Source organism: Schistocerca serialis, chromosome 9 (genome assembly GCF_023864345.2).
Source record: "Schistocerca serialis cubense isolate TAMUIC-IGC-003099 chromosome 9, iqSchSeri2.2, whole genome shotgun sequence".
Lineage (NCBI taxonomy): Eukaryota > Metazoa > Arthropoda > Insecta > Orthoptera > Acrididae > Schistocerca > Schistocerca serialis.
Window position 1 is genome coordinate 50,042,367 of NC_064646.1, and position 24,251 is coordinate 50,066,617.

Here is a 24,251-nt window from a genome sequence, read left to right on the forward strand (position 1 = left end):
AGTCAGCAGCTAAACAAAGCAGAATATGTTAAATTCTTAGGAATGTAGACAAACAGAAATCTGTAATGTGTTTCTGTATCCTTTCACCCACAGCACTGATTTCTGTTATCAGATCCTTAATCTCCATATTTAGTACTGAAATATCCTGAGATAGCTGTTACTGCAACTCCTTCTTCAATACTGTGATGTTATTTGCTAAATTTTGTATCACGTTATTTTTGAGCTCTACTTTATTAGCGTCTAACAATTCTTTCATCTTAAATACATTTGTCACTGTGAGTGGGCAATCCTGATCATATACAGTTACTTATTTTTACATTAGCCCAGGTATCCTCTATCTAGGGTCCAGAATTATGTTCATAATGTTACTGTGTAACACTTTGATTGTTAGCTTACAAGCAAGCACTCTGAGCTATCAAGCACCAATTTGCAGTTAACAATACTAATCATAAACAGTCCACTATACTCACCAGATCTGTCTTTGTTATTAATATTTGTGACTTCACTGTGAGGCGATATATTGTAGGCTGTTGGCCCACAACAGCTGCAAGTTGTAGCGACATTCTGATAGGCTCCTGCTCCTCCAAGTGGATCAACAACATCCCGAACACCCCAGTTTCTCCGTAGACAACCCCACGATGCTGTAGAGGGGTGGTCAACTGGTTCCCACCATTGCCACAACTCACCACCACCAGTACCTGTAAGATACCCCTCTCTCTTCTATCCCAAGGACCTCTTCTTCTTTTCTTGTATCTTCTTCTTTGCTTTTGCTCTTCATCTTGTATTTTCACTTCTTCCTTGCCTCTTGTTTCTTCTCTATTGTCTTCTTTCTTGCTTTTACTAAATCTTGAGGTTAATTAAAGGATTGATTGCTACTCACCATATAGTGGAGATGTACAGTTGCAGACTGGCACAACAAAAAGACTACTAAACACATAAGCTTTTGACCAGAAGGCCTTCTTCCGAAATGGACGACATGTACACACACACATTCACACAAATGCAACTCACACATAAACGACCACTGGATCTGGGTGCTGCTGGACAGTGAGTGTTAAGTAGTCTTTTTGTCGTGCCTGTCTGTGACTTGACATCTCTGCTATATGGCAAGCGGCTATCTGTCCTTTTCATAATATTGTCTTGATGTTAATTCATAGGTTAAAGTTGTATTTCTGTTATTTGTCTACCCAGTATTTTCACTGTCACCACCTGTGACAGGTCGAAGTGCACCATTTCTTCGCTGTGTCTGTCTATCAACCTGACCATGTAATTCATTAATAACAATATGTTTCCAAAGACATTAGCAACTCTGATGCTATATGTTGACTGGTTTGGTATTTCAGTGCTCTTAGTAGCTAAAAAGTCCTCACACTGAATAATAAGATTATCCTGCTAAGACCTAAACATTATGAGAATGTTGCAAAATGTTCCACCGATACTGATTGGATCAATATCACCATCGCCTCTTCCAAAGAAATACTTCGTTCTAGCTGGTTCTTGTTTAATACGACTATCGGACATTAATTTCGTAAGTGTGGTAAATAAATCTGCCCTTAATCTCAAGCAATAACATATTTTGCTGTCATATAGTTGCTGTTATCCATTGCTAAGACAACCAGCGATATTAGCATATGCATCTAATCAACTACCGGTATGTAACTCATATCTCTGAGGTATTGTTATGTCACTGTCAGAAATAATGGCACCTTTCAACTTTTGAAAACTCTAGAGCACTGAAAGAGCATGTAATAGCCTTTAAAAATTGATTGTGAATGTTAATATTATCTCGAAAAACCAAAGTCACTTCACTGAAAATCATCAGTCAGAGACAGTCCACTCCCCTTTTTCTCAGCCTCACCCACTTGATGATTTGGCCTCTGTTCAGTAACATGATCTGGATGAGATTTAACGTGGTGAGCACCTAGCACAAACACTCTTGCAACAAATAACTTCTCAAAGCAGGTTTAAATTTCCATTATTAACATCTTTGTTCAGTTTTTATTCATTTTTCATAATACATTTGTATTGTCAATGTAATAATCGAAAGTCTGGTTGCTCACATGTGTGAATGCGAATTGATTCCACCAAGAAAACCATGTAACAACTGATAACATGAATTACGATCATACAAAACTTCTCACCCTTTTTTCCTATTTACAATACAATCTAGTATCTTTTTTTAAAATAATAATCAATGGCTGCTGTCCCATTGGTGACTTCTTTCAGTTTGGCATAGCTGTTGGCTTTGTGTGTACGGTGACCAGCTTTCAGCGATGCTGTACCTTGTTGTGGCAAGTGTGCTGCTGTTGCTCTTTCGTCCTCAAACCTGTATCACAGAAGGAAGCAGCAGTGTACAGTACACACTGTTTCTAACATAAAACTGTACATATCACAGATACACATGTTGTTGATATTAAGACCTGACACAGTCTAACTACTTCTCCTTTAATATGAAACAATGGAAAATGCAGGATGGAATGTAACATTATTATGAAAAGGAAAGTTGCCACTTACCATATATGAGAGATGCTGAGTCGCAGATAGGCACAACAAAAAGACTGTCACATGTGTGCGTGAGTTGCGTTTGTGTGTGTGTCTATGTGTGGTGTGTGTGTTTTTATTTTTTTTATTTTTCTTATGGTGAAGGCCTTATGGGCCGAAAGCTTGTATTGTGACAGTCTTTTTGATGTGCCTGTCTGCCACTCAGCACCTCCACTATATGGAGAGTGGCAACTTCCCTTTTCATAATATCCTTTAATATGAATATTACATATTTATATATCCAGAGTTCTTACCACAAATTATGCATCAAACCATGTCACTGTAGGAAGGTAGTGCTGGCCAAGGATATGCTACATTCTTTCATGAATAAATGGGGCAGTACTGTACCTTCATCGGTAAAGAAACACTTCAAAACAAAATTCGGCATTTATGCATTTGCTTTGATACTCTGAGTTTGTTACTGAGTCATCCATGAGCATGTGAGCCCTTACTTTGGTGCCACAGGAAGCCAGTAGATATGATCTTTGAGTTTCTTTGGATTTTGTGAGACATCTTCTAATAATATTCTACTACAGTAGTAATTTAAGGTTTAAAATATTGTCCACTTGACAGCAAAACATATTTCTTTCACCATTTCTCTCCCCATAACCAACCAGTTTGTCTTACATCTATTATGCAGTAATCTTTGAATACTTAGAAGTCTCTTCACAGTGACTGTATGATGAGAAAATAGAAGTTCATGATGAGAAAATCAAAGTGACCAGTCCTCCTTTTTTTTTTTTTTTTTTTTTTTTTTTTAACATGCTCCAACTGGACTGTCTCTCCTCCCAGAGGAAGGAACTATTAGTTTTGAAATATAGGATAGCGTATGTTCTTTTATATGTGTCTATCAGCTGTACTAAAATTTCATCTCCTGAAAGTAAGTAGCGACCAGCAATTCTGTCTCATACTGTTATGTTTTCTAAATGGACTTTTTTCTTCAGTACTACCAATTAAGTCATAATGTTTCAGTATTATAAATTTTTTTTACAATTCACTTAGTCACTTTATATTAATGTTACATATTTTATCACTTTACAAGATGTGTAGTTATTTCTTTCACCTTTAATTCAGTTATATTTTATAAAATAATATTTATACTGCTGCTACTGTTTGTACATTTGTCTTAATTTTGATTTATGTTTATTTTTCTTGACTAATACTGGGCTTCGACATTTGCCTCTATAATTACCATAATTGTTAATCATGTTTAATCTTAGCTGTATATGATTTTCACCACAATAGAATAAATGTACGTTTCTTAACAGTCATACAACATTACTATACCATTTTTAACCCTCCAGCAGGTGCACCTATGTGTGAAGTGTGCCAAGCACAGATAAAATCATATTGTACTGTTCTATTGTTGTTTAAGAATTGCAGCCTCCTATCTGTTCCTTCATTATTACTTCAGCTAATATGGTGATAAGTTGTGTTGCCAGTGTCCAAAGAGCAGCAGTAATATAAAATAAACAGCTACCTAGGTAAGAAAAAATGTACACTCTGTGTAAGAAAATGACACAGATTTCTTGCCAGAATCAAAATCCCACAATGAGCCACTTGTCTAGGAGATAATTAGCAATCCAATAAGCAGATGGCTGGGATCTGATGCAGCTGCACTGTTTGATGCTTCAAGTAGGTCATTACCATGGTGTAACACTTGTATGGAGTGACAGAGTGATATAATGAAAGTTTATTTTATGATCATTTAATTAAACAGTAATATGGCTCAAATAATGTAAGTTTATTGTATCATTGTTTAAATAAGCTAAGATTAAGTATGTGTTGCTCGAACAAGTTTACCTAGGTAAAATAAAGGCAGCTATTCTTTCCATGTGTACGAAGTATGCTATTCGCCCACTCATGTCATAAACAATGATGTACCTGCTTGAGGGTTAATTACTTTCAACGCGAGGAATGTGTTGCTATGTTATAAACCAGATTGTGGTACATTAGGTATCAAAAATTTGATAATCTTCGACATAAGATTACTTTTGTACTTCACTCAATACACAAGAGAAGAATGTTTTTGATTGTGTATTTGTGGGTGTCACACACCTTAATTTGTCATCATATAAGACATTTCAATATTTCTTTGTTGTGGCAATTACATTTTGGCCCATAGGGCACCAGAAGTACCCACAAAGCATTATGATAAACATCCAAGAAATTTAATAATGTATGGCCCTGTCCTTTAAGGATTGGTTTTGATACAAAGGTGACTGGAAAAAAATATAGTTCTCTTTCATTTCTTTGCTTTCACCAAGTAGCTCCACACCACTAGACTTGTGCACTTCTGAAGTTTAGTTTGCATTTTTCTGCCTCACTCCATTACCGGAATATTCCTGATCCCATCCCATCAATCTCTACAGTTCTGTCCCTGTTATTCTTTTGCTGTAGTAAATTCTCGGCAATTCTTCCAGCACTTGATAACTCTGTAAAAATTATTTTACCAAACTCCTGATTGTATTCTGATCTCTCTTGTCTCCTGTTTCCTGGAGTAGAACTTGAGATTAGAAGCAAGATCATATCCAGTTGTTGCACAGATAACACATTCTTATTCCCCACATCATCTTGCAAAAGATCATGATGTTCTGATGCACGGATTCTATCCATCTAATAATGTGGAATATAGTTGTTATATCTTTGGTACTGAGGGAGATCTCATTTCTGACAGGTCCTAAGTATCAGGCACAGTCAGAACTTCAGGAACATTTGAGGCTTTCACTGGAACAATGACTTAACTGACATATATTGATACTGAGATATAGAGCATCAGACATTTTAAATAAGCCTTTTATTCATTTCAAAGTCTTGTACATGGACTAAATTTCAGTCAAATATGAACTAAATATTGTGGTCTCTGAGTAAATGACATGATACTGCAATATGTAAGAATTAGTGACTGACTGGATTTCAGTGAAGTTCTTGTTCCAGAGCACATCACAACTGATTGTGTTACAGTAGTTTCAAAATAAGATATCATCTCTTCAGGTTCATTTGATTCTTCTGTTTGACTTTTTATGCCAGCTTGCTGAGTGAAATGCTTTTACTCTGAGTTACAACTACCAGAGCTTTCTGGAAATTTGTGATTAGTTACCAATCATTTCCCACATGATTGAGTGTATCATACTACTTATGTAATGCTGTCATGTACTCTGGCATCATAATCACAAATCTGTCACCTGTGTCTTCCTTTCTAAATCTTTCTTTTAAATTCCGAAGTGCATCTGTAGAAGATGAGCTCCATTCTTCTTTACTACTTCTTTCTTCTGTATATTTAATGTTTATGCTGTGTAAGTAATTTGGTCTATATTTGAACATATAATCTGAAATCTAGCTTTATGCCTTAGCATCAGATATGAAAATGCCTTCCATTTTCCTTCTACCATTCTGTTCTCTTTCTTTTGCTGAATACGTAATTGACTTTCTGCCATCCTCTTTGTTCCAATCTCCCCTAAATTGACAGAAACTGAAATATATAATCTCTTCCAGCTACTGATCCAAATATTTTCCTTGTACACAGTATATCCTATACACAAATTACACCAGCCTCCAGCACCAGAGAGAATACAGCTGACATAACTATAAAAGCGAACCACTTGCACCAAAAGATTGCTCAGTACCACACCTCACTAAACTTTAGCATATACCTTGTGCCCAAATGCAGGACTACAGACTGATAGAAACCTGTATTGTTTGCTATCACAGGAGAAGTGTTAAAACAGTCGAACATGATGTATCTGTAATAGGCTGAACCTATAATGACTGTCAATTGATTTTATGGTTACACTGAAAAGAAATGTGAAAAATGCTATGAAAACCATGTTATGTGACCATGTTCTTCCAGTGGTGTAGTTGTTATCACCAGCAAGGGATTAAACCTTAGGAAATAATGCCTCACTCACAGAGTTGGAAATTTCTAAAATTACAATAATGAACATTACAGAAATTGTAGGCTGTGTTGCAGAAATGAGCAAAAGGACCTTTTTATCACTTCTTGCAGGCATTTGAATGAAGAAGAGTTGCTTTGTAAGGAATGCCATTACTCACCAAGGGAATTAATACAGCTTTGGTTAGCAATATTGGGTCATCAAAGCAGGTGGATATTATTACTTTTTTTTATCCAACTCCTTTGTGCGAGATGTTATATTTGTGTTACAGTTTAATACCTTAGAGGTAGGTGTACTTGTTATGGAATCAGTGTTACTATTATGTAACGTATATTTAAAATTGTGTACTAATGTCCAAAGTAAGCTATATCCCATATCATATATTTGATGAATGGACACTTAAGAAATAAAATAGAATAAATTAAATACTACCCCTACTTTACTGCTTTGTACGTTCTGTTGTGAATTCTAATTTCAACCTTATTTCTTCTAGTTGACTGCAACAGTAACAGTTATGGATGAGGAAAAGAATCTTCCAAAGGATTTTGAGATCAAAGTGAAGTTGGTTGATGAAGTTGACTTGACATGCTTGAATAGTTACATGAGAGAAGAAACAAATCTTGTTTTGCCACAAAAAGCTATTCAAATGCTGGATATTGTAATACGCAATGCTCCTGCACAAAGGTAATTCCACTAAATAACAAAAATTTGTAATAAATAGTGTAATTGTTCTTCCTATTCAATCTAAATAGAAGAGAGAAAATACCGGTAGTGAATTGTGCAGTATTTTACTTGAACATCATTATCATCAGCCATTTGACAACCACTGCTGGACTTCTCTGTGCCTTGTGGATGTGCAGGTGAATGCTTTTGTACTGCTACAGTGGATTTTATGAAGTCACTAGCTGGGGTACACAGCTTTGCTCTGGGAGTTGATATGAGATTGTGTGATAGTTGAAATAAAAGGATAAACTTTAAAGTGTAAGAGGTAAAAAAATTATATTGAAAACACATTCTAACTATTTACAATACTTTAAAGTGTAAGAAGTAAATTTTCTTATTGAAAACATATTCTGACTATTTCCAGTACTTGTCTATAAACAACAGTTTTCATTTTGTTTTATGGGGTATATATGTAGAAATTTTTCGAATTTCCCACTCAAGAGCAAGCTACATATTGTTGATTGTGAGAGAAGTAGGAGTCTTTGAGGTTAGTGCCACAATATTTTAAAGTTTGTCCTTGTGCATTGTTAATTGTAAAACTGTAGGCTAACTTAATTGGAAATTGCAGTTAGTAGAGATCAGTGGTATTCTGGGGATGTATAGTGTGTGTCCTTTGTGCTTTCAAGTCATAAGTTCGGCTCCGATGATGTTATTCGATAGCTGTTTGAAAATCATCCTTGTTCCATTACGTAGTTTTGGTGAGTTGAGATTTCTGAGTACTATGATCAAAAATCCAGTTTTAAGTCAAAGCGGTATGGCATTCCTTGTACTTCCAGAGAGTTTAGAAATTCTGTAGGGAAGTTCACACTTTTTCAACGTGTACCATGGTGTTGATCAATTTGTGAGGTCTCTCTTCACAGGAAATTTTCTTCTGAATATTAAAGCTGATATTCATGACAATATTATTTTTAGCTGCCAAAATTGCTCTTTCAAATAGCCAGTGTGGATTGGCCTAGTTGTGAACAGTGTTTTGATAAATTTGGCTGATGAGTTCATTTTCAGCAGGGTGCTGTGTTGCAAAAATCACTCTTAAGTTTAATGAGGCTAGCCGACTGGTCAGTGGGTTATGTATTTGTAAAGGTTTTTGAACAAAATGTGCTGTTGTTTTGTATTTTGATAGTTCAACTCTCATAGTTTTTGTTAGTCGCAGTTTTTGTATGTGTGGCCAGTGATGTGATTTTTAAGCGTGCATTGATTTCATCAGCTGGTGTTGCCTTTGGGATAATTGTAAGTGTTTGTTGAAAATCTCCTGATAGTGTGAGTAGAGCTCTTCCCATTACTTTTCAGAGTTTCATCACAAGTCTTCTAATGTTCTGTCCATGGCTTCAAGTGATAATACTTTTTTTTTAATTTTATTTGTATTTTTTTATTTTTGTTTTTTATTTTTATTTATTTATTTATTTATTTATTTTTGCCATTGTGCGTTTGTCCCAGAAGATAATTTTAGCTTGCCTTAGGAGTTCACCCCATCTAGATGGTCTTGAGATTTTACATACCAGGAATTGTTTTTTGGCTATATTCGACAGTAGTTGGAAGGCGGAATGGGCATAAGTGTGGCTGCAATGCCAGATGATGCCAGTGCAAGTGCGATGTGCTGTTTAGTACATATTTACACCAGAAATAGATTTGTTAGAAATGTTTTCCTGGTGCTGCCTGTTGTGTCCAAGTAAACAAATTCATCAGTGTTGTTGTTCATCCGATTGGTGATAATGTTGTAAATTTCCTTTTGATTGTCCTTGAGGAATGGTTTGGCATGAGCAATGTATTGAAGTGGTTTGTTGATGTTTTAGCGTTTTTCCTTTGTAATTTTGAAGTTTAACACATTGATAGCATTTTTTCATGGTGCTTGCATCCCAAGTTGCACTAAAGTCTGGCTGGTATTGCTAAACATTTAGCTTCTAGGCAAATAAGTATTTCATTGAAGATGTTGTCATGGAATTTGATGGTCAGTTCAGAATGAGCCTGTCAGATTTGGTACATATGTTATTGGTCATACTCTCTTTGAAGGAGTCCGATAGCTGTTTTGGATTCAATGGGTTATATGTTGTTAGAATTATGGAGAGTAAGTCTCTCATTTGTTGAGCTGAGGCTGTGAGTGAGGGTTCCTGTAGTGTTAATTCCCAGTGGTTGTCCTTTTCCAGTAGTCCTAAGGATTAGTGTGCTGCTCTCTACATCTGCCATAGGTAACCATCGACAGTCTTGAGATCTGTGAAACCTTTTGCTCCTCATATTTCGTGTAGCATCATACAAAGATAGAAACATTCGGTGTTGTTCAGATGTATGGTGTATACACAGCCAAGTGCACCAGTTTTCATGATTCCTGGATGATATTCTGCTGCAGTTTCTTGTTTTCATCATTGACCGATTTTTCTTGTTGCGTTCCACGTATAACAGGTAGGGACGTCGAGATATAGTAATTTTTTCACGAATGAATCCGTTTGGCACAGTTGGTAAAAAGCTGCTTGTGTTGTGCTCTGTGGTGGTTCACATGCAGTTTTTCTGGTGGTGCCTTTTGTGAAGTTAATTTTCTGTCTGTTCTCCAAATGAACTGCTAGATGTTGCACAGCTGGTTCACATACATGTATGGGAAAACCAAAAGTCCACCACGCTGCTTCATTACTGTTGATGTATCTTCCCATTTACACATGAGGATCTCATCATATCTGTTTTGTTGTACGCTGCCTTTGTTGTATTGCTGCCATGTCACCACCTTTGTTCACAAACATACAGACATATTTGATGGATTTCACTGAATTGCAGTATTCTACATTTATGTGTGCTTGAAACACTTTGGAGAGTAGTGTGTTACATGGTGCTACCCATTGATTATCCATATCCAGTTTGTCACTGCCTCGTATTTGTATTTTTCCTGTGGAGTCACAATTTTTGGGTGATTGTCTTCTGTATTTGGGATAGCCATCAACTCTGGTTTGTGTGTCATCCAAGTATTGTTCTGGGTATTTTTTTGGACATTTTCCATCACTCATCGTGGTGAATTGGGGTTTAATGGCCTGCATGGTCCGTAAATCGCGTGTTTCATTACTATGTTGTACAGTTCTAGATCTTCTTGTAGACTGGGAAATTACCTTATGGTTCCAAAGACGTTGTTTTTTGTGATGACTTCAATAATCTCATTTGTTTTGATCAGGAAACGTTGGGTATTATGTCATGTCACTGCATGGGGACTTGTCTGTATCTTAGTTGTTCTTTGATTTCTGGCCATGACGAGTTGCATGTGAATGTTATGAAGAGATCAGGTCATCCATATTTTCTTATGCAGGTCATAGCATCTTTAGTGTATTCGTGCATGTCTTGCACTTCCTTTGTACAATGAGGATAAGTTTACCATTGTTCCAAAGTTGTCAATGTTTCTGTCATTTACCATGGCTTCCTAAAGGAGGATGTATTCTTCTGTGCATGGTTTCTTCCGATTCTGTCTTATGTAAAACATTCTTCGTGCTCCTATTTTTGCATAAGTATATACCAGTAATCGTTGGAGTAAACAGCGAATGTCGAGAATGTGGTCATATGTTTCATTGTCTCAGATCATTAAGCGGTAAGCACAGAACTTCTTGGAAGTGACTTTTTGTTTGCTTCTACACCTGTCTCAGTTTGGATTTGTTTCACATTAAAATGATATCTGTCCTCTCTGTGCAGAAATGTTAAGGGATATTGAAGGGCATCATGTGAACAATGTGTCTCTGCAATGGGATATTTGACTATGTTCTTGAAACTGTCTTAAATTATTAATTACATCATTTTATGCTCTTTTTGAATTTTCTCTTGAATTTCAGTATTCCTTTATGAAAACTGGAATTAATTTCAAACAATTTGAAAGTCCGCTAAAACATTCCATTCGAGTTACGTGATGCCTGTGACGTCAGTGGCTAGCTCGCTGCTCCTACTGTCAGAACTCCGATTTACAGTGATTTTTTGTTCATCTATAAAAGCCCTTGAAAAGTTGCTTTTGTGTTTTTCAGAGAATGAGAAGATGTGTAAAATGTGGTTGCACTGTACTGGCAAATTGCCACCACATCAATGCAGAAGTTAACATTAACTTACCTCCAAGATATGCTTTCCCACTGGTACATCGAAGGCTAGCATCATTCAGAAAAAATTAAACTCCTAGTGAAAATTGTTGTTTTACCCAGCTACACCTCAATTATTCGGTAGCTCAGTTCTTAGAGCGGTAGGCTGTCGAATTTAATAAGATGATGTCCATAGATTGCTGATTTGAATCTAACCCAAAAAAAACCTTTTAAATTATTTGTAAAATGACTCGACAGTCCTCTCATATAAAAACCAAATCAACATTACAAAACTTCACCACACCGATCAGAAACAGAATATTATTGTGTTTTCCTTGCTGTTTATGTGCACTTCCATTTGCAACCACTGTTCACACACATCACATTCAAAAAGATATTTTCTAGTTAATGTGACCACACACCTTTTACTTTGTTAGAAACAACGTTTTTATCTTTGTACTGTCCAGCTAGGGTCCTTATTGTTGAAACTTTTGTAGTTCCACCATCTTACATATAGATGAAGTGTGTGCTTCAGACGCTGACATTAGTTTACACTCACAAACGTCACAGCTCTTATGTTTGTGTCACCTGCATGTTGTACTCACTTTATATCTCTCCGCATAAACTTGTTGCCCTACACCTTAAGGTACTGTGAGTGTATGGTGATATCTTCACTACTAGCAATGCTTTCCAAAAAAGTGAATTGTTTGTTCACAAAGTAAACGCATTTATCATCTTTTGTCCATTTTTCAAACTAAAACTAATGTGAAGCTATATACTGTACATCACAAATCAAAACAATTGCTACAATCAGGTCTTGCTAACACTATTTTCATATTTCATGTAAAACTTTTAAAAATATATGACTTTTCCAGGATTCCAACATGTGACCTCCTTATGTGCAGTCAGAAATGCTATCTGTTGTGTCACTGAATACCAGCCGAGTGCATTATCTCTTCCAAGTGTATACAGAGAAAATCAGCACTAAGTTTAGCCAAGAATAATTTTATTGTGCTTTGGGTCGTAGCTGGTGACTGATTGTTGACAATCTAGCGGTAATATACAGATCCATTTGCAAAATTTCTACAGTTCATTAGTTGTGAGCAAGTTTAATGATGTTGCAGGGAGTAGGGAAAAGAATGTCCATCATTGCACATATCACCACTCTAAATGGATGGAGCATAAACGCATCAACTTTCGCAAGGCTTCCACTATCAGTGTACACAAAATTCCTTTCTATTGTTACTTAAAAGTTGTAATAGCATTTTCTATTACTGAATAGCTAAACTGTTTGCAGAAGAAGTACATAAAAACCTCATAACTTTGGGTAATGCTCCTATAACACACGTACATACTTCTAGACTGTGATGTCACCACAGCATCAGCCAATAACAGCATTTTCAATCATGTGGCCAAATATTGACATTTAATAATTTTTAAGCTTTAATTACATAAAAATAACAGATTTTGTGAGAATATTGACCGTAAATGCCGTTTAAAATATTATAATCAATCAGAATGATGACAATCCGAACCATATTTTTAACACAGGAAAATAGCCTATACCTTGTTGTCCTCCTCTTCTTTGTTGTACTATTATGTCACGGCTTGTGATTTTGTTGTCCAGAATTATGATGTCTACTTTGAGTCATCAGAAATTGTTTGGTCTAGTTCTGTTTTAAATATGTGAAAGAGTTGATTGTATTTGTGTAAGATCCTCTGTATGTCTTGGACTACTTCTTGTCTCAATCCACGGCTATTTGTTCATTGTTGATTAGCTTCTGTTTCTTCATTTCTGATGAAATATACTTGCAGATGGAAACCATAATCAATTTCTTCTCTGTTAGTATTGATTGAAGTGACACCAAAAGAAGTCATTTGGAAGTAGGCATTGTACACTTTTATATTTTGAAGACAGTGTTTTGATTCTGGAGTTTCCTCAGTCGTGTAATGTAAAAATTCCTGCAGAGATGCTTCCAGTGGTGGTAATCGAATTTTTCCATTCATGGAACAGAATCCACATGTTTCTTTACTGAATATTTTTGCATTGCAAAATTTGCAGATGTTATCCATTTTTCCAATTATGACATGTTTGTTTTTGTTGTGTTGTTGCATCAGATCATAGTGGAATGCTTCATTTGTTAGGTTGTACCGTTGATTTGTCCTCATCCACAATCCTTGTAGGGTGATATTTTCAAGACTGGCTCGAGTTTACAGTCTTTAACTCTAAGATTGTATCTCAGTTCTTGATTCTTCAATTCATTCACTTTGTTGTTCTTCAGTTTCCTGCTTCTTACGGTGCTCATTGTTGTTCTTTGGTAACTTAAACTGTTCTTTGGGAACTTAAACGTGCTTTGCGCTCTTCGTCTGTTTTGTTTTGTCACTGTTCTCTTTGTTTTCGCCTGTTGTGGTTCAGAACTGGCAAGATCTCCTCTTCTTTTATGTTTGGGCATTGTCTAAAATATAAATCAAATCAACGTTTTAGTACCAAATACATGAAGCACACTTCACACACTTTACACACTTTATTTTCGATTTATATTCAGTCATCATATTATTTTCACTACTCTCACTTCCGTGTTTGGTTTTATTCACTCACTGCACTAGTTTTCATTTCCTCCCTTCATTGCTGATAAGAAACTGACATTTGAACCCACGACAGGTTTTGCTTAATGTACCCCTACCAACGGGTAGCGCCACCAGTCGCAAATAATCAGGAAGTACCAAAAAGGTTTCAAATGGTCCACAGTGCTCCACAACATTCCACAACATTCGAGAGTGTTCTGGAATGTTTCACAGTGATTTGGGATGTTCTACAATATTATTGAACATTCTGGAATCTTCTTGAATGTTCCTAACTATTTCCAAACATTCCAGAACATCCTGGATCATTGTGTAACATTCCAGAACATTCTGAAATGTTGTGGAATGCTCTCGAATACTCTCGTATGTTCTGAAATGTTTTAGAAATTTCTAGAGGACAAAACTTCGCAGCCCTTGTATTTTCAAAAGCACACCCTTCAGACAAAGCTGGGAACCCTCTTCTTGGATGGGAGTAGAGGGCTATCACACCATATAAACTCCCTCGATTGTACTGGGACTCATTTTTGGACCCTTAATTTTATAATATATATATATTGTTTACCCATCTTTCACTAAGTTGTCATCTCAGTATTTCTTCTTTGATTGTAGAAAAAAATTCTTTTTTTTACTGCATGACTGGTTTTGGTTGTTCAGATGAACCCATTTTCTAGAAGAATATGGAACTTGTAGAAATACAGCAAGTTTCGCAGATATATTCCATCCCGTTATTCATGGCTTTCTTTAAAGGGGCTCTGCAGTTTTATGGTTGTGTTCACTTGTTAGTAAAGATGTCCTTATCTTTTAATCAGTCCATGTTGCATCCATGACAGCAGCCTTTTGTGTTCAAATTTCTGCCCATTCATGCTAGAGAATGTAACTTACAATTGACCTATGCTCTGCCACTGAGGACTTGTCTGTCTGCCATAGTCAAACGTTTGTTGTAAGTTTCGGATGGTGCTGTGAGATGCATTGCTCTGTCTGTCTGATGTACTGCATCCCACATTTGCACTCAACACTCTAAATGTCTGGTTCCTGCTGTCCTAGCCAGACTTTACTTGAGCCAAGCATGTTCTTAATTTTCTGCATTGTGTGGAAAACAGTCTGCATTTGATGTTTCTCCATCATTCTTGTGATCTTGGCATACACTGCATGTATTTTACTATTTCATTAAACCAAATGTTTAGCTTTTCATTAGTGGAGCATGCAGTTTAAAATTTCCAACAGGGCAAATTCCTTTTAATGCTAGAGCATGCCAGAACGTTTAATTTAATCACAATGTGCCCATTGTTCCTGTGAAGTTATTGGGCACATCACTTCTAATTTGCTTTGCAATAACACAATGTAAGCTGTTTATGGTTTTAATGTGTACACTGAAAGATTTTCCAGGTCAGAACTCCTATACTCCTATTATGTAAATTATTTAAAAAGTCGCATATCATTATGTACAATGTTTGGTTGCATTCAGTATGTCAATTTCGGATTCCACTAAAAAGTGGGTTGGCTGTGGAATAAAATAAAGTATTTTTTAATAACTGGAAAAATTATTCGTCAATTCAATACAAAAGTTCTGAGCAATAATACTCCACAAACATATAGAATCTAGTAAACACCTCTTTGGTTCATCTGCAATCTTAGATTCATGTCACACCCAGCTCTACTATTTGTTTATGATTAACTTGTTTATTGATAAAATCTTATTGGGTGATCAGCCGAGTGGTGGTGTTGTCTTCCCGCAACGTTTCAGTGAGTTTTGTACCCATCATTTTCAGGTGAAATGTCTGGATGTTGTATTCTTCATATCTACATAGCCACTGTACTGCTGACATCTTCTATGGGTGGGCCAATCAAGTGCTTCCGGAAGAGGTTGCCACGCTGGTGGTGGAGCAACGTGGCGTGGCTGGGGGTGGTGGAACATGGTGTGTGCCTGGTGCAAGCAATGAGTTCTGATGCCTGTCCATTCTGTCCACTGCTGCTTTGCCTTCAGAATGGAACGTTGCTGTCACATTTTCATAATTGTGGAGTCCCACAGTGTGCTGAGCTGAAATCCTCCTCCATGGTTTATTAGCTTGTTGTGCAGGCTGCCTCTTTGACATTAGAGTCCCAGAACACATTGGTGCTGCATAGCTTCTGTGTTTGTTCAAAACCAAAGTTGTGTTCCTCATTGATACTATGCTCTGCTGCTGTGGACTTGTGTGTCTGCCATAGTCTACTGTTTCTGTGTCTTTCTTAATGTTTCTGTAAGGTGACATTGCCAGGTCTGTCCGATGTGCAGCATCCCACATTTTGAACCGATATTTGCACTCGATACTCTAAATGCCCAGTGTTTGCTGTCCTAGACAGTCTTTAATTGAGCCACGCATGCTCTTAATTTTTTGCATTGTGCAGAAAACAGTCTTCATTTGATTTTTTCCCCACTATTCTCGTGATCTTGGCTTTCAGCGGCCCTGCATACAGCAGGAACACCACAACTTTGGGTTGTAGTTCTTCTTCTGGTTCGTCCTCCCTCCTCTTATCTGTCTATAAGGTGCATTGTATTTGTGTGTTGTTGTAACCATTTCTGCTTAAAGTTTGCTGCAGGTGCTACAACTCATTCAGTGAGCTCTTCCTCTCACAGGTAGACGTGGCTCTAAGTATTAAGGTGGTTAGCACCGAGTTGCATTGTACTGGATGGTGGCAGCTCTGAGCATTAAGGTGGAGGTCCATGTGCACCTTCTTCCTGCAGACTGGGTGTCCCAAAGTACTATCCAGACTTTTCGTGATCAAAATGCCCAAGAAGAATAGGGTTCGCGTCTTTATGGTGAACTTGATGCTGTTGTGTTTTGTGTATACCATTAAGATGATGTAGAAACTCCTTTAGGTTTTCTTTATCATGTAACCTGTGGTGTCACCGCCAGACACCACACTTGCTAGGTGGTAGCTTAAATCGGCCGCGGTCCATTTAGTACATGTCGGACCCGCGTGTCGCCACTGTGTAATCGCAGACCTAGCGCCACCACCAAGGCAGGTCTCGTGATACGAGAGAGCACTCGCCCCAGTTGTACGAGAACCTAGCTACCGACCAGATGTACGAAGCCTTTCTCTCTCATTAGCCGAGAGACAGAATAGCCATCCGCTAAGTTAATGGCTACGAACTAGCAAGGCGCCATTAGCCCTACAGTGATTGTACTTAAAGTCTCCTGTGTATCGTCAAGATCGATGTACCACAATGTTTGAGTAAAGTTAAGTATTAAACCTGCTCCGTACTTTTCTTCCTAACATTAATTACGTATCCTGTTCCAGTACTTCACGACCGTCTGCGTTAGTCTAGCTTGCCTTTTCAGCCATCTCAACTTCACGGTGTCGGCCCAGCTACCGACACAACATTGGCGACGAGGATGGGATGAGTTCTTTCTGATTGCTTACATTTAATTGTGTCATGGCTTCGCCACATTCTCCAGATGTACTGTCCGAATTTTATCGCTTGTAGAATCAGCAGACGCAGGCGTTACTGGATGCCCTTGGACAGCTAGTCCAGGGTCAACGTACCATTCAAACCGATGCGGCCGCCGCCGCTTCTTCGCTACCGCTGCCACTAAACGCTGTTGCACCTCCCTTTCGACCATACGTGGCAGCCGATGAGACCTGGCACGAGTGGTCTCGCCAGTTCAACTTTCATCTAGCAGCCTACAGAATTCAAGGTAAAGAGCGGCAGCCGTTTTTGCTTTCTTGTGTCGGTGTGTCCACATACCGTGTGATAGTGAAATTGTTTCCCCGACGCGACGTAGCAACTCTGTCCTACGAGGAAATTTTGTCTGCATTAGATGCCTATTTCAAAGAAACAGTTAATGTGGTTGCAAAACGGTATACGTTCTTTCGTACAAAACGTACGGCCGGTCAAACTAATAGGGAGTGGGTAGCAACATTGCAAGGACTTACTAGGGACTGTGCCTTTGAATGTGACTGTGGTCTTTCTTATTCAGATACAATGGTGCGTGATGCAATTGCACAGAACGTTTCTGATGTTCGCATACGGGAGCAAATTTTGAAACTAGTTAATCCCTCCCTTCAACAAGTGATAGACATATTGGATAGACAGGACACACTTGACTGTGCTCAGGAATCTTTTGACACTTCGCCAGCCGTGTGTAACATTAACCGGCCCGCTGGACGCGCTGCGCGGCCCGGTAACCGGGCCTCGCGCACGTCCGCACAGCTGCCGCCGCGCGCTAAGCCACGTGTGCCGCGCCAGCCCACAAATGTAGTGAAATCGTGCCCGCGGTGTGCTACTAGACATTCGCGTGAACATTGCCCGTCACGCCAAGCTATTTGCTTTTTCTGTAATAGGAAAGGACATGTTCAAAGTGTTTGCCAGAAAAAGCTCAGATCAGACAATCACAATCATTCCAGGCCCTTTGCTTCGCGCCGGAATCGAACCAAGGACACTCAGGCTCGTGGACCTTCGCCTATGGACATTCATGTCGTTAATTCCGCTTCGTCCAGTGCCACTTTCTCTAACAGTGACTGTGTTCGTCCCACAAAAACTGTGCGTCGACGTCGCCGGAAATCACGTCAATTAGCAAGTGATTCTGTACCAGTGTCTGTTCCAATTGCACAAAACAGTCGCTCTTGTCATCAGCAGGACAATAAACTTTTTGTGGACTTAGACTTTGACGGCACAGTGATACCATTCCAGCTCGATACCGGAGCTGCAGTTTCATTGCTCAATCATGACACGTACAAACAACTGGGCAAACCTCTGTTGCGTTCCGCAAATGTTAAGCTAACTACATATTCCGGACAGACAATTCCTGTGTTAGGACAGTGCAGCCTTCTTGCAACATACAAGGGACAAACAAAACTTGTGTCATTTTACGTTCTTCGTTCTTCTTCTGCTGTGAACTTGTTTGGTCTAGATTTATTTCAGTTGTTTAACATGTCTATTGTAAATCAGGTCCTATCAGTGAATCAGACTGTGCCTACAGACAGTGTTTCTCGGCTGTGTGACGAATTTGCAGACATTTTTGCACCGGGCTTAGGTTGCGCTAAAAACTATGAAGCACATTTGGAACTGGAAGGAAACGCGCAACCGAAATTTTTCAGAGCGCGCAATGTTCCCCACGCATTGCGTCAGGAGGTCGCAAGAACATTGCACAATGTAGAATCACAAGGTGTGAGTGAATGTGCGCAATGCCTCTTCTCTTTCAGCTCCGCTTCATCGCTTACGCCGTAAAGGTGTTCCGTTCGTCTGGACGACGGAATGTGAACGCGCCTTTCGCCAGTTGAAATCGGCGTTGCTTTCTAATACTTGCCTTACGCCATTCGATCCCCAGAAACCCCTTTTGTTGATGGTAGATGCATCGGATTTCGGGATCGGTGCTGTGCTTGCGCACAAAGTTGGCTCCCATGATCGCCCTATTGCCTTTGCGTCCAAATTGCTCTCGTCTGCGCAAAGAAATTATTCACAGATAGAGAAAGAAGCTTTGGTTCTCGTGTTTGGTGTTACTAAGTTCCATGATTTCTTGTATGGTCGTCACTTTACCATCATCACCGACCACAAACCTTTGACATCGCTTTTTCATCCGACCAAGCCTGTACCTCCACGTACAGCGCAGAAATTCATTCGCTGGTCTATTTTCCTCTCGCAGTACCGCTACGATATCTTGTATCGGTCCACTGCTAAGCACGGAAACGCCGATGCGTTGTCCCGTTTGCCTGTTGCTGAGGATAAAGCATTCGATTCTTCCGAACTTGCTTGCATGTTCATTGATTCGGAAACCGATGAAGTGGTCGAATCGTTTCCGATTGATTTTCGTCGTGTCGCTACAGCCACAGCTGCTGACCCTGTCCTTGCTACTGTTTTACGTTTTGTTGCTACGCATTGGCCTTTGTCAAAGTCTCGGATCGAGGATCCGTTGGTTCGCCGATTTTTTGCTCACAAGGAGAGACTTTTTGTTCGACGTGGTGTTTTGTTGTTGCGTTCTGATAATGATCAGTCCAGAGTCGTGGTCCCACGTTCGTTACAGTCCTCTGTTTTACGGCTTCTTCACCAAGGACATTGGGGTATAGTGTGAACGAAACAACTTGCTCGTCAGCACTGTACTTGGTTCGGAATCGATGCTGCGATTACGAATATGTGTTCTTCGTGCCCGGCGTGTGCCGAACAACAATCCGCACCGCCGCGGAAAGTCTTTGCGTGGCCAAAAGCCACTTCCCCTTGGCAACGCTTGCACATTGATTTTGCTGGTCCATTCTGGAATGCTCGATGGTTGGTTCTGGTCGACGCCTTCAGTAATTTTCCTTTTGTTGTCCGGATGTCTTCCACGACGTCCTCCGCCACCATCCACGCGTTGTTTGCTATCTTTTGCATTGAAGGTCTTCCGCAGACTATTGTTTCTGACAATGGCCCACAATTCATGTCCGCAGAATTTCAGTCATTCTGCCAGGCCAATGGTATTCAACATCTGACATCCGCGCCGTTTTCGCCTCAGTCCAACGGTGCCGCTGAACGATTGGTCCGGACTTTCAAGTCACAGATGTTGAAATTGAAAGAGTCGCATTCTCGGGAGGACGCATTGTTGCTCTTTTTGTCTTCGTATCGCTCTCAGCCCCGAGATGGTCGCTCGCCGGCTGAGTTGCTCCACGGTCGTCCTCATCGCACCTTGATGTCTTTGCTGCATCCGCCGCATCAGGTTCCTGTGCAGCGGCAGACTCCTGCTTTTGCTCCAGGCGACGTTGTATTTTATCGCAACTATCGAGGTTCACGGCGTTGGCTCGCAGGGCGCATTCTTCGCTGCCTCGGCCGCGCGATGTATTTGGTTTTGGGGGCCTCTGGTGAGGTGCGTCGGCATCTCAATCCGTTGCGCCTCTGTCGTCGCTCGGGTTCTGCCGCTCCCCGTCTGCTTTCAGCGACGGAGCCGTCCGGTCAGCGCCCTGGGGACCCGTCTACTGGCTCGCCTCATCCCCAGGTGTTACCGACGATGCCTTCCATTTTGCCCCATGGCGACGCGCCGCCGCCGCCGCCGCAGCAGCAGCAGCAGCAGCCGCCGCCGCCGCCGCTTGTTCTCCCGCCGGCGCCGCCCGCATTCGACGCTTCGCTGCAGCCGCCAAGCGCCTCCCAGGGTCACGCGCCGCCGATCGCTTCCCGTGACCAGCTGTCCTCCGCCATGGAACTCCCGCCCGCTCCGGACCACATGACGTCATCGCGCGTCGGCTACCCCGACGCAATGGAGGTTGATCCTTCGGTCCCTCCTGTCTCTTTACGGGCGCATACACCGCATGTTGACGTGCACCCTGGACTAGTTTTTCAGGCGTTTCCTAGCTCCCCTCGGACCGAATGGCCGGGTGCGGGTGGCACAGCCTCGCCTGTTGTTAGGCTCCCCACCTCATCGCATACGTCAACATGTGGTCCTCCCCACGGCGGGCGGAAGCCTTATCACACGACCGTTCGCCGATTTGCGGGGGAGGAATGTGGTGTCACCGCCAGACACCACACTTGCTAGGTGGTAGCTTAAATCGGCCGCGGTCCATTTAGTACATGTCGGACCCGCGTGTCGCCACTGTGTAATCGCAGACCTAGCGCCACCACCAAGGCAGGTCTCGTGATACGAGAGAGCACTCGCCCCAGTTGTACGAGAACCTAGCTACCGACCAGATGTACGAAGCCTTTCTCTCTCATTAGCCGAGAGACAGAATAGCCATCAGCTAAGTTAATGGCTACGAACTAGCAAGGCGCCATTAGCCCTACAGTGATTGTACTTAAAGTCTCCTGTGTATCGTCAAGATCGATGTACCACAATGTTTGAGTAAAGTTAAGTATTAAACCTGCTCCGTACTTTTCTTCCTAACATTAATTACGTATCCTGTTCCAGTACTTCACGACCGTCTGCGTTAGTCTAGCTTGCCTTTTCAGCCATCTCAACTTCACGGTGTCGGCCCAGCTACCGACACAACATAACCACATCACAAAGGTGTTGTCTACATATCTATAGAATGCTTTTGGTTTTAAGTGTATGGTATTCACCTCTGAATCCTTGAAGTGCTCCATGTAGAGATTAGCAATACCTGGATGTAAAGGGTAAAATTGGTTCAAATGGCTCTGAGCACTATGTGGCTTAACTTCTGAGGTCATCAGTTGCCTGGAACTTAGAACTAATTAAACCTAACTAGCCTAAGGGCATCACATACATCCACGCCCGAGGTAGGATTCGAACCTGCGACCATAGCGGTTGCTCAGCTCCAGACTGTAGTGCCTAGAACCGCATGGCCACTCCGGCCGGCCGTAAAGGGTAACCCGTGGCAACACATCTATATGATTATAGAATTTACCACATCATTTGAAATAGGTGGTGGTTACTTCAACTCAAAAGCTTTTGACTGTGTGCTCATTGCAATGTCCCTCAAATAGAGCTAAGGAAACTTCCGACAGTACACAGGTGAAAAGTCACTTGACATCAAAGTTGACTAGTAGCTTCACAAATTCTGTGGAGCTCCTGACATGCTGTGGGCAGTGACCCGCGAGAGGTTTAAGCAGCTGTGCCAGATGTTTGGCTATCGTGTGTGTTGGTGACTTTATTATGTTCAGTACAGGCCACAGTGGAAACCCATTCTGTGCACGTTAGGGAGGCCATATAGTTGTTGTGGCACCAGAGTCCTGTGGTAAAGCCTTCAGATAGTGTTCCTATCCAATTCTGAGTTGTTGAATGGATCATTGGTCTTGCGTGTCACAGATAATGTTGCATCCTTCCCTAATCTTGCAGTAAAGTGTCAATCTTTGGTCAGTAGTCTTCTGACTTCAATAGCACTGTTGCATTTTTTTTCCTGCTAAGACCACTAGATCCTTGTCATCAAGTAGAGCTAAGCATATGAAACCAATATGTAAGTTTAAGTGTTATTGTTCCAGATAACATCCGCATGGTGTGTCGTAGTTCTATGTCAACTTGTTTTACAAGGATACCATGAGCCACACTGGTGCACTAAATTATGCAGCAGAATAGGCAAGACTCAGAAATAAAACACACTGGGTGGAGATTAAGAATTCCCATGTGGTACTGAAGTTTTTGCAGAAGGTTGTTCCTAATTCTCAGTCTCACTGTGTCTCATTAGATTTTGCCTATAACTTTAAAATTCTGTCTTGGGTCACATTGAGCTATGTCGGAGTTTTGTTCTGAGGAAGAGCAGGGTTCTTTAAATGTGCTGTAAGTTGGTGGTTGGCCAGTGTGTTGCTTAAGTGAGAACATATGACATCCTGAAACTTCCTGGTAGATTAGAACTCTGAATTGGACCAGGACTCAAACCCAGATTCTTTGTTTTTTGTGTGCAAATGCTTTACTGACTGAGCTATCAAGGCATGAGTCACAATTCACCCTCACAGCTTTCCTTCAGCCAATACCTTTCTCCTGCCTTCTGGGTTCAAGCCTCATTATGGTGCACAGTTTTACTCTGCCAGGAAGTTGTGACAAAGCACCCTCGTTTTGTCATCTGCATCCTTAAAATTCATTTTTTCATTTTGGCTTAATTAACATTAACATATGTAAATATAATCTGCATTTTCATAAAAGAGAAAGATTGGCCCTCAGTTTTAAAGAATATAACACCAGATCTAATTTTGTGATTATCTTTATCTATGTAATTGATTTTCTAATTTATTTTGACTATCCGTAGTTAGTACCTTTAATTATAGGGTGAAATCAGTAATTGTTTTGTAACTTAAATTCTATTGTTGACATATAAAAAAATACAAATTCTATACTAATTATAAAGATTTGGTAAGACGAAATACTAGTAATCTTAAAGGATTTATGTAGCTCTGTTCGAAAACATGTTAGCAAAGCCAGCCCTTAATTAATTCCAAAGTAATTAACAGTTTTGTCAAAAGTATTGTTTCCATAACTATATATATGTCGATTTCACGATTTATACAAATAATTCGGCCTAACTCTTGCAGTAGAACAAACTGTTAAAAAGAACCAACTTTCCGATGTATTCAGTTAACTTAATGAGTTTTAATTGTAATTTCTGTAAATTTAACTTTAAACAATGTGTAGTTCCAGCACCTATTATTGTGATGATATATAAGGGCCTGATTTTTGCTCACGAGAGAATCAGTCCACAGTCGAGTTTCACACAAGGAACCTGTGTTGGTTAGAACAACAACAATGCATGCGTGAAATAAGTGTTACACAATAGGCTTTGTGTAAAAACAAAGACAGTGACTGTTTCCAAGCATACCTTTCTGTTCTTCAAGAGCTGTGAACTTTTGGTTAGGTTTTACTGCTCGTAGATATTCACAGGAAACTATTGTAGGAGTATGTGGAGGTTCACCTGAAAACTATTAATGAGGCTTATCGAAAGCTATAACAACAGTGCACTGGGCAAATAACTGTGTATTATTGAGGGGTGAGGGGTTGTAAAGGGAGGGGGGGTTGAGAAACGTGATAGTGAAAGACTGTGAAACGTAACATGCATCTGTCAGCTACATTATTTACAGTAGTCAGTGTCCACACAC

General features: G+C 40.0%; 1 protein-coding gene across 1 annotated transcript in view; it reads left to right on the forward strand.

Moving 5' to 3' along the window:
- Positions 1-24,251, forward strand: part of LOC126418826 (protein argonaute-2-like) — a 341,336-nt gene that overhangs the window by 102,613 nt on the left and 214,472 nt on the right. Inside the window, exon 7 of the mRNA XM_050085806.1 lies at positions 6,928-7,118. Coding sequence (XP_049941763.1) covers positions 6,928-7,118 — 191 coding nt within the window. The remainder of the gene's footprint in view (positions 1-6,927; positions 7,119-24,251) is intronic.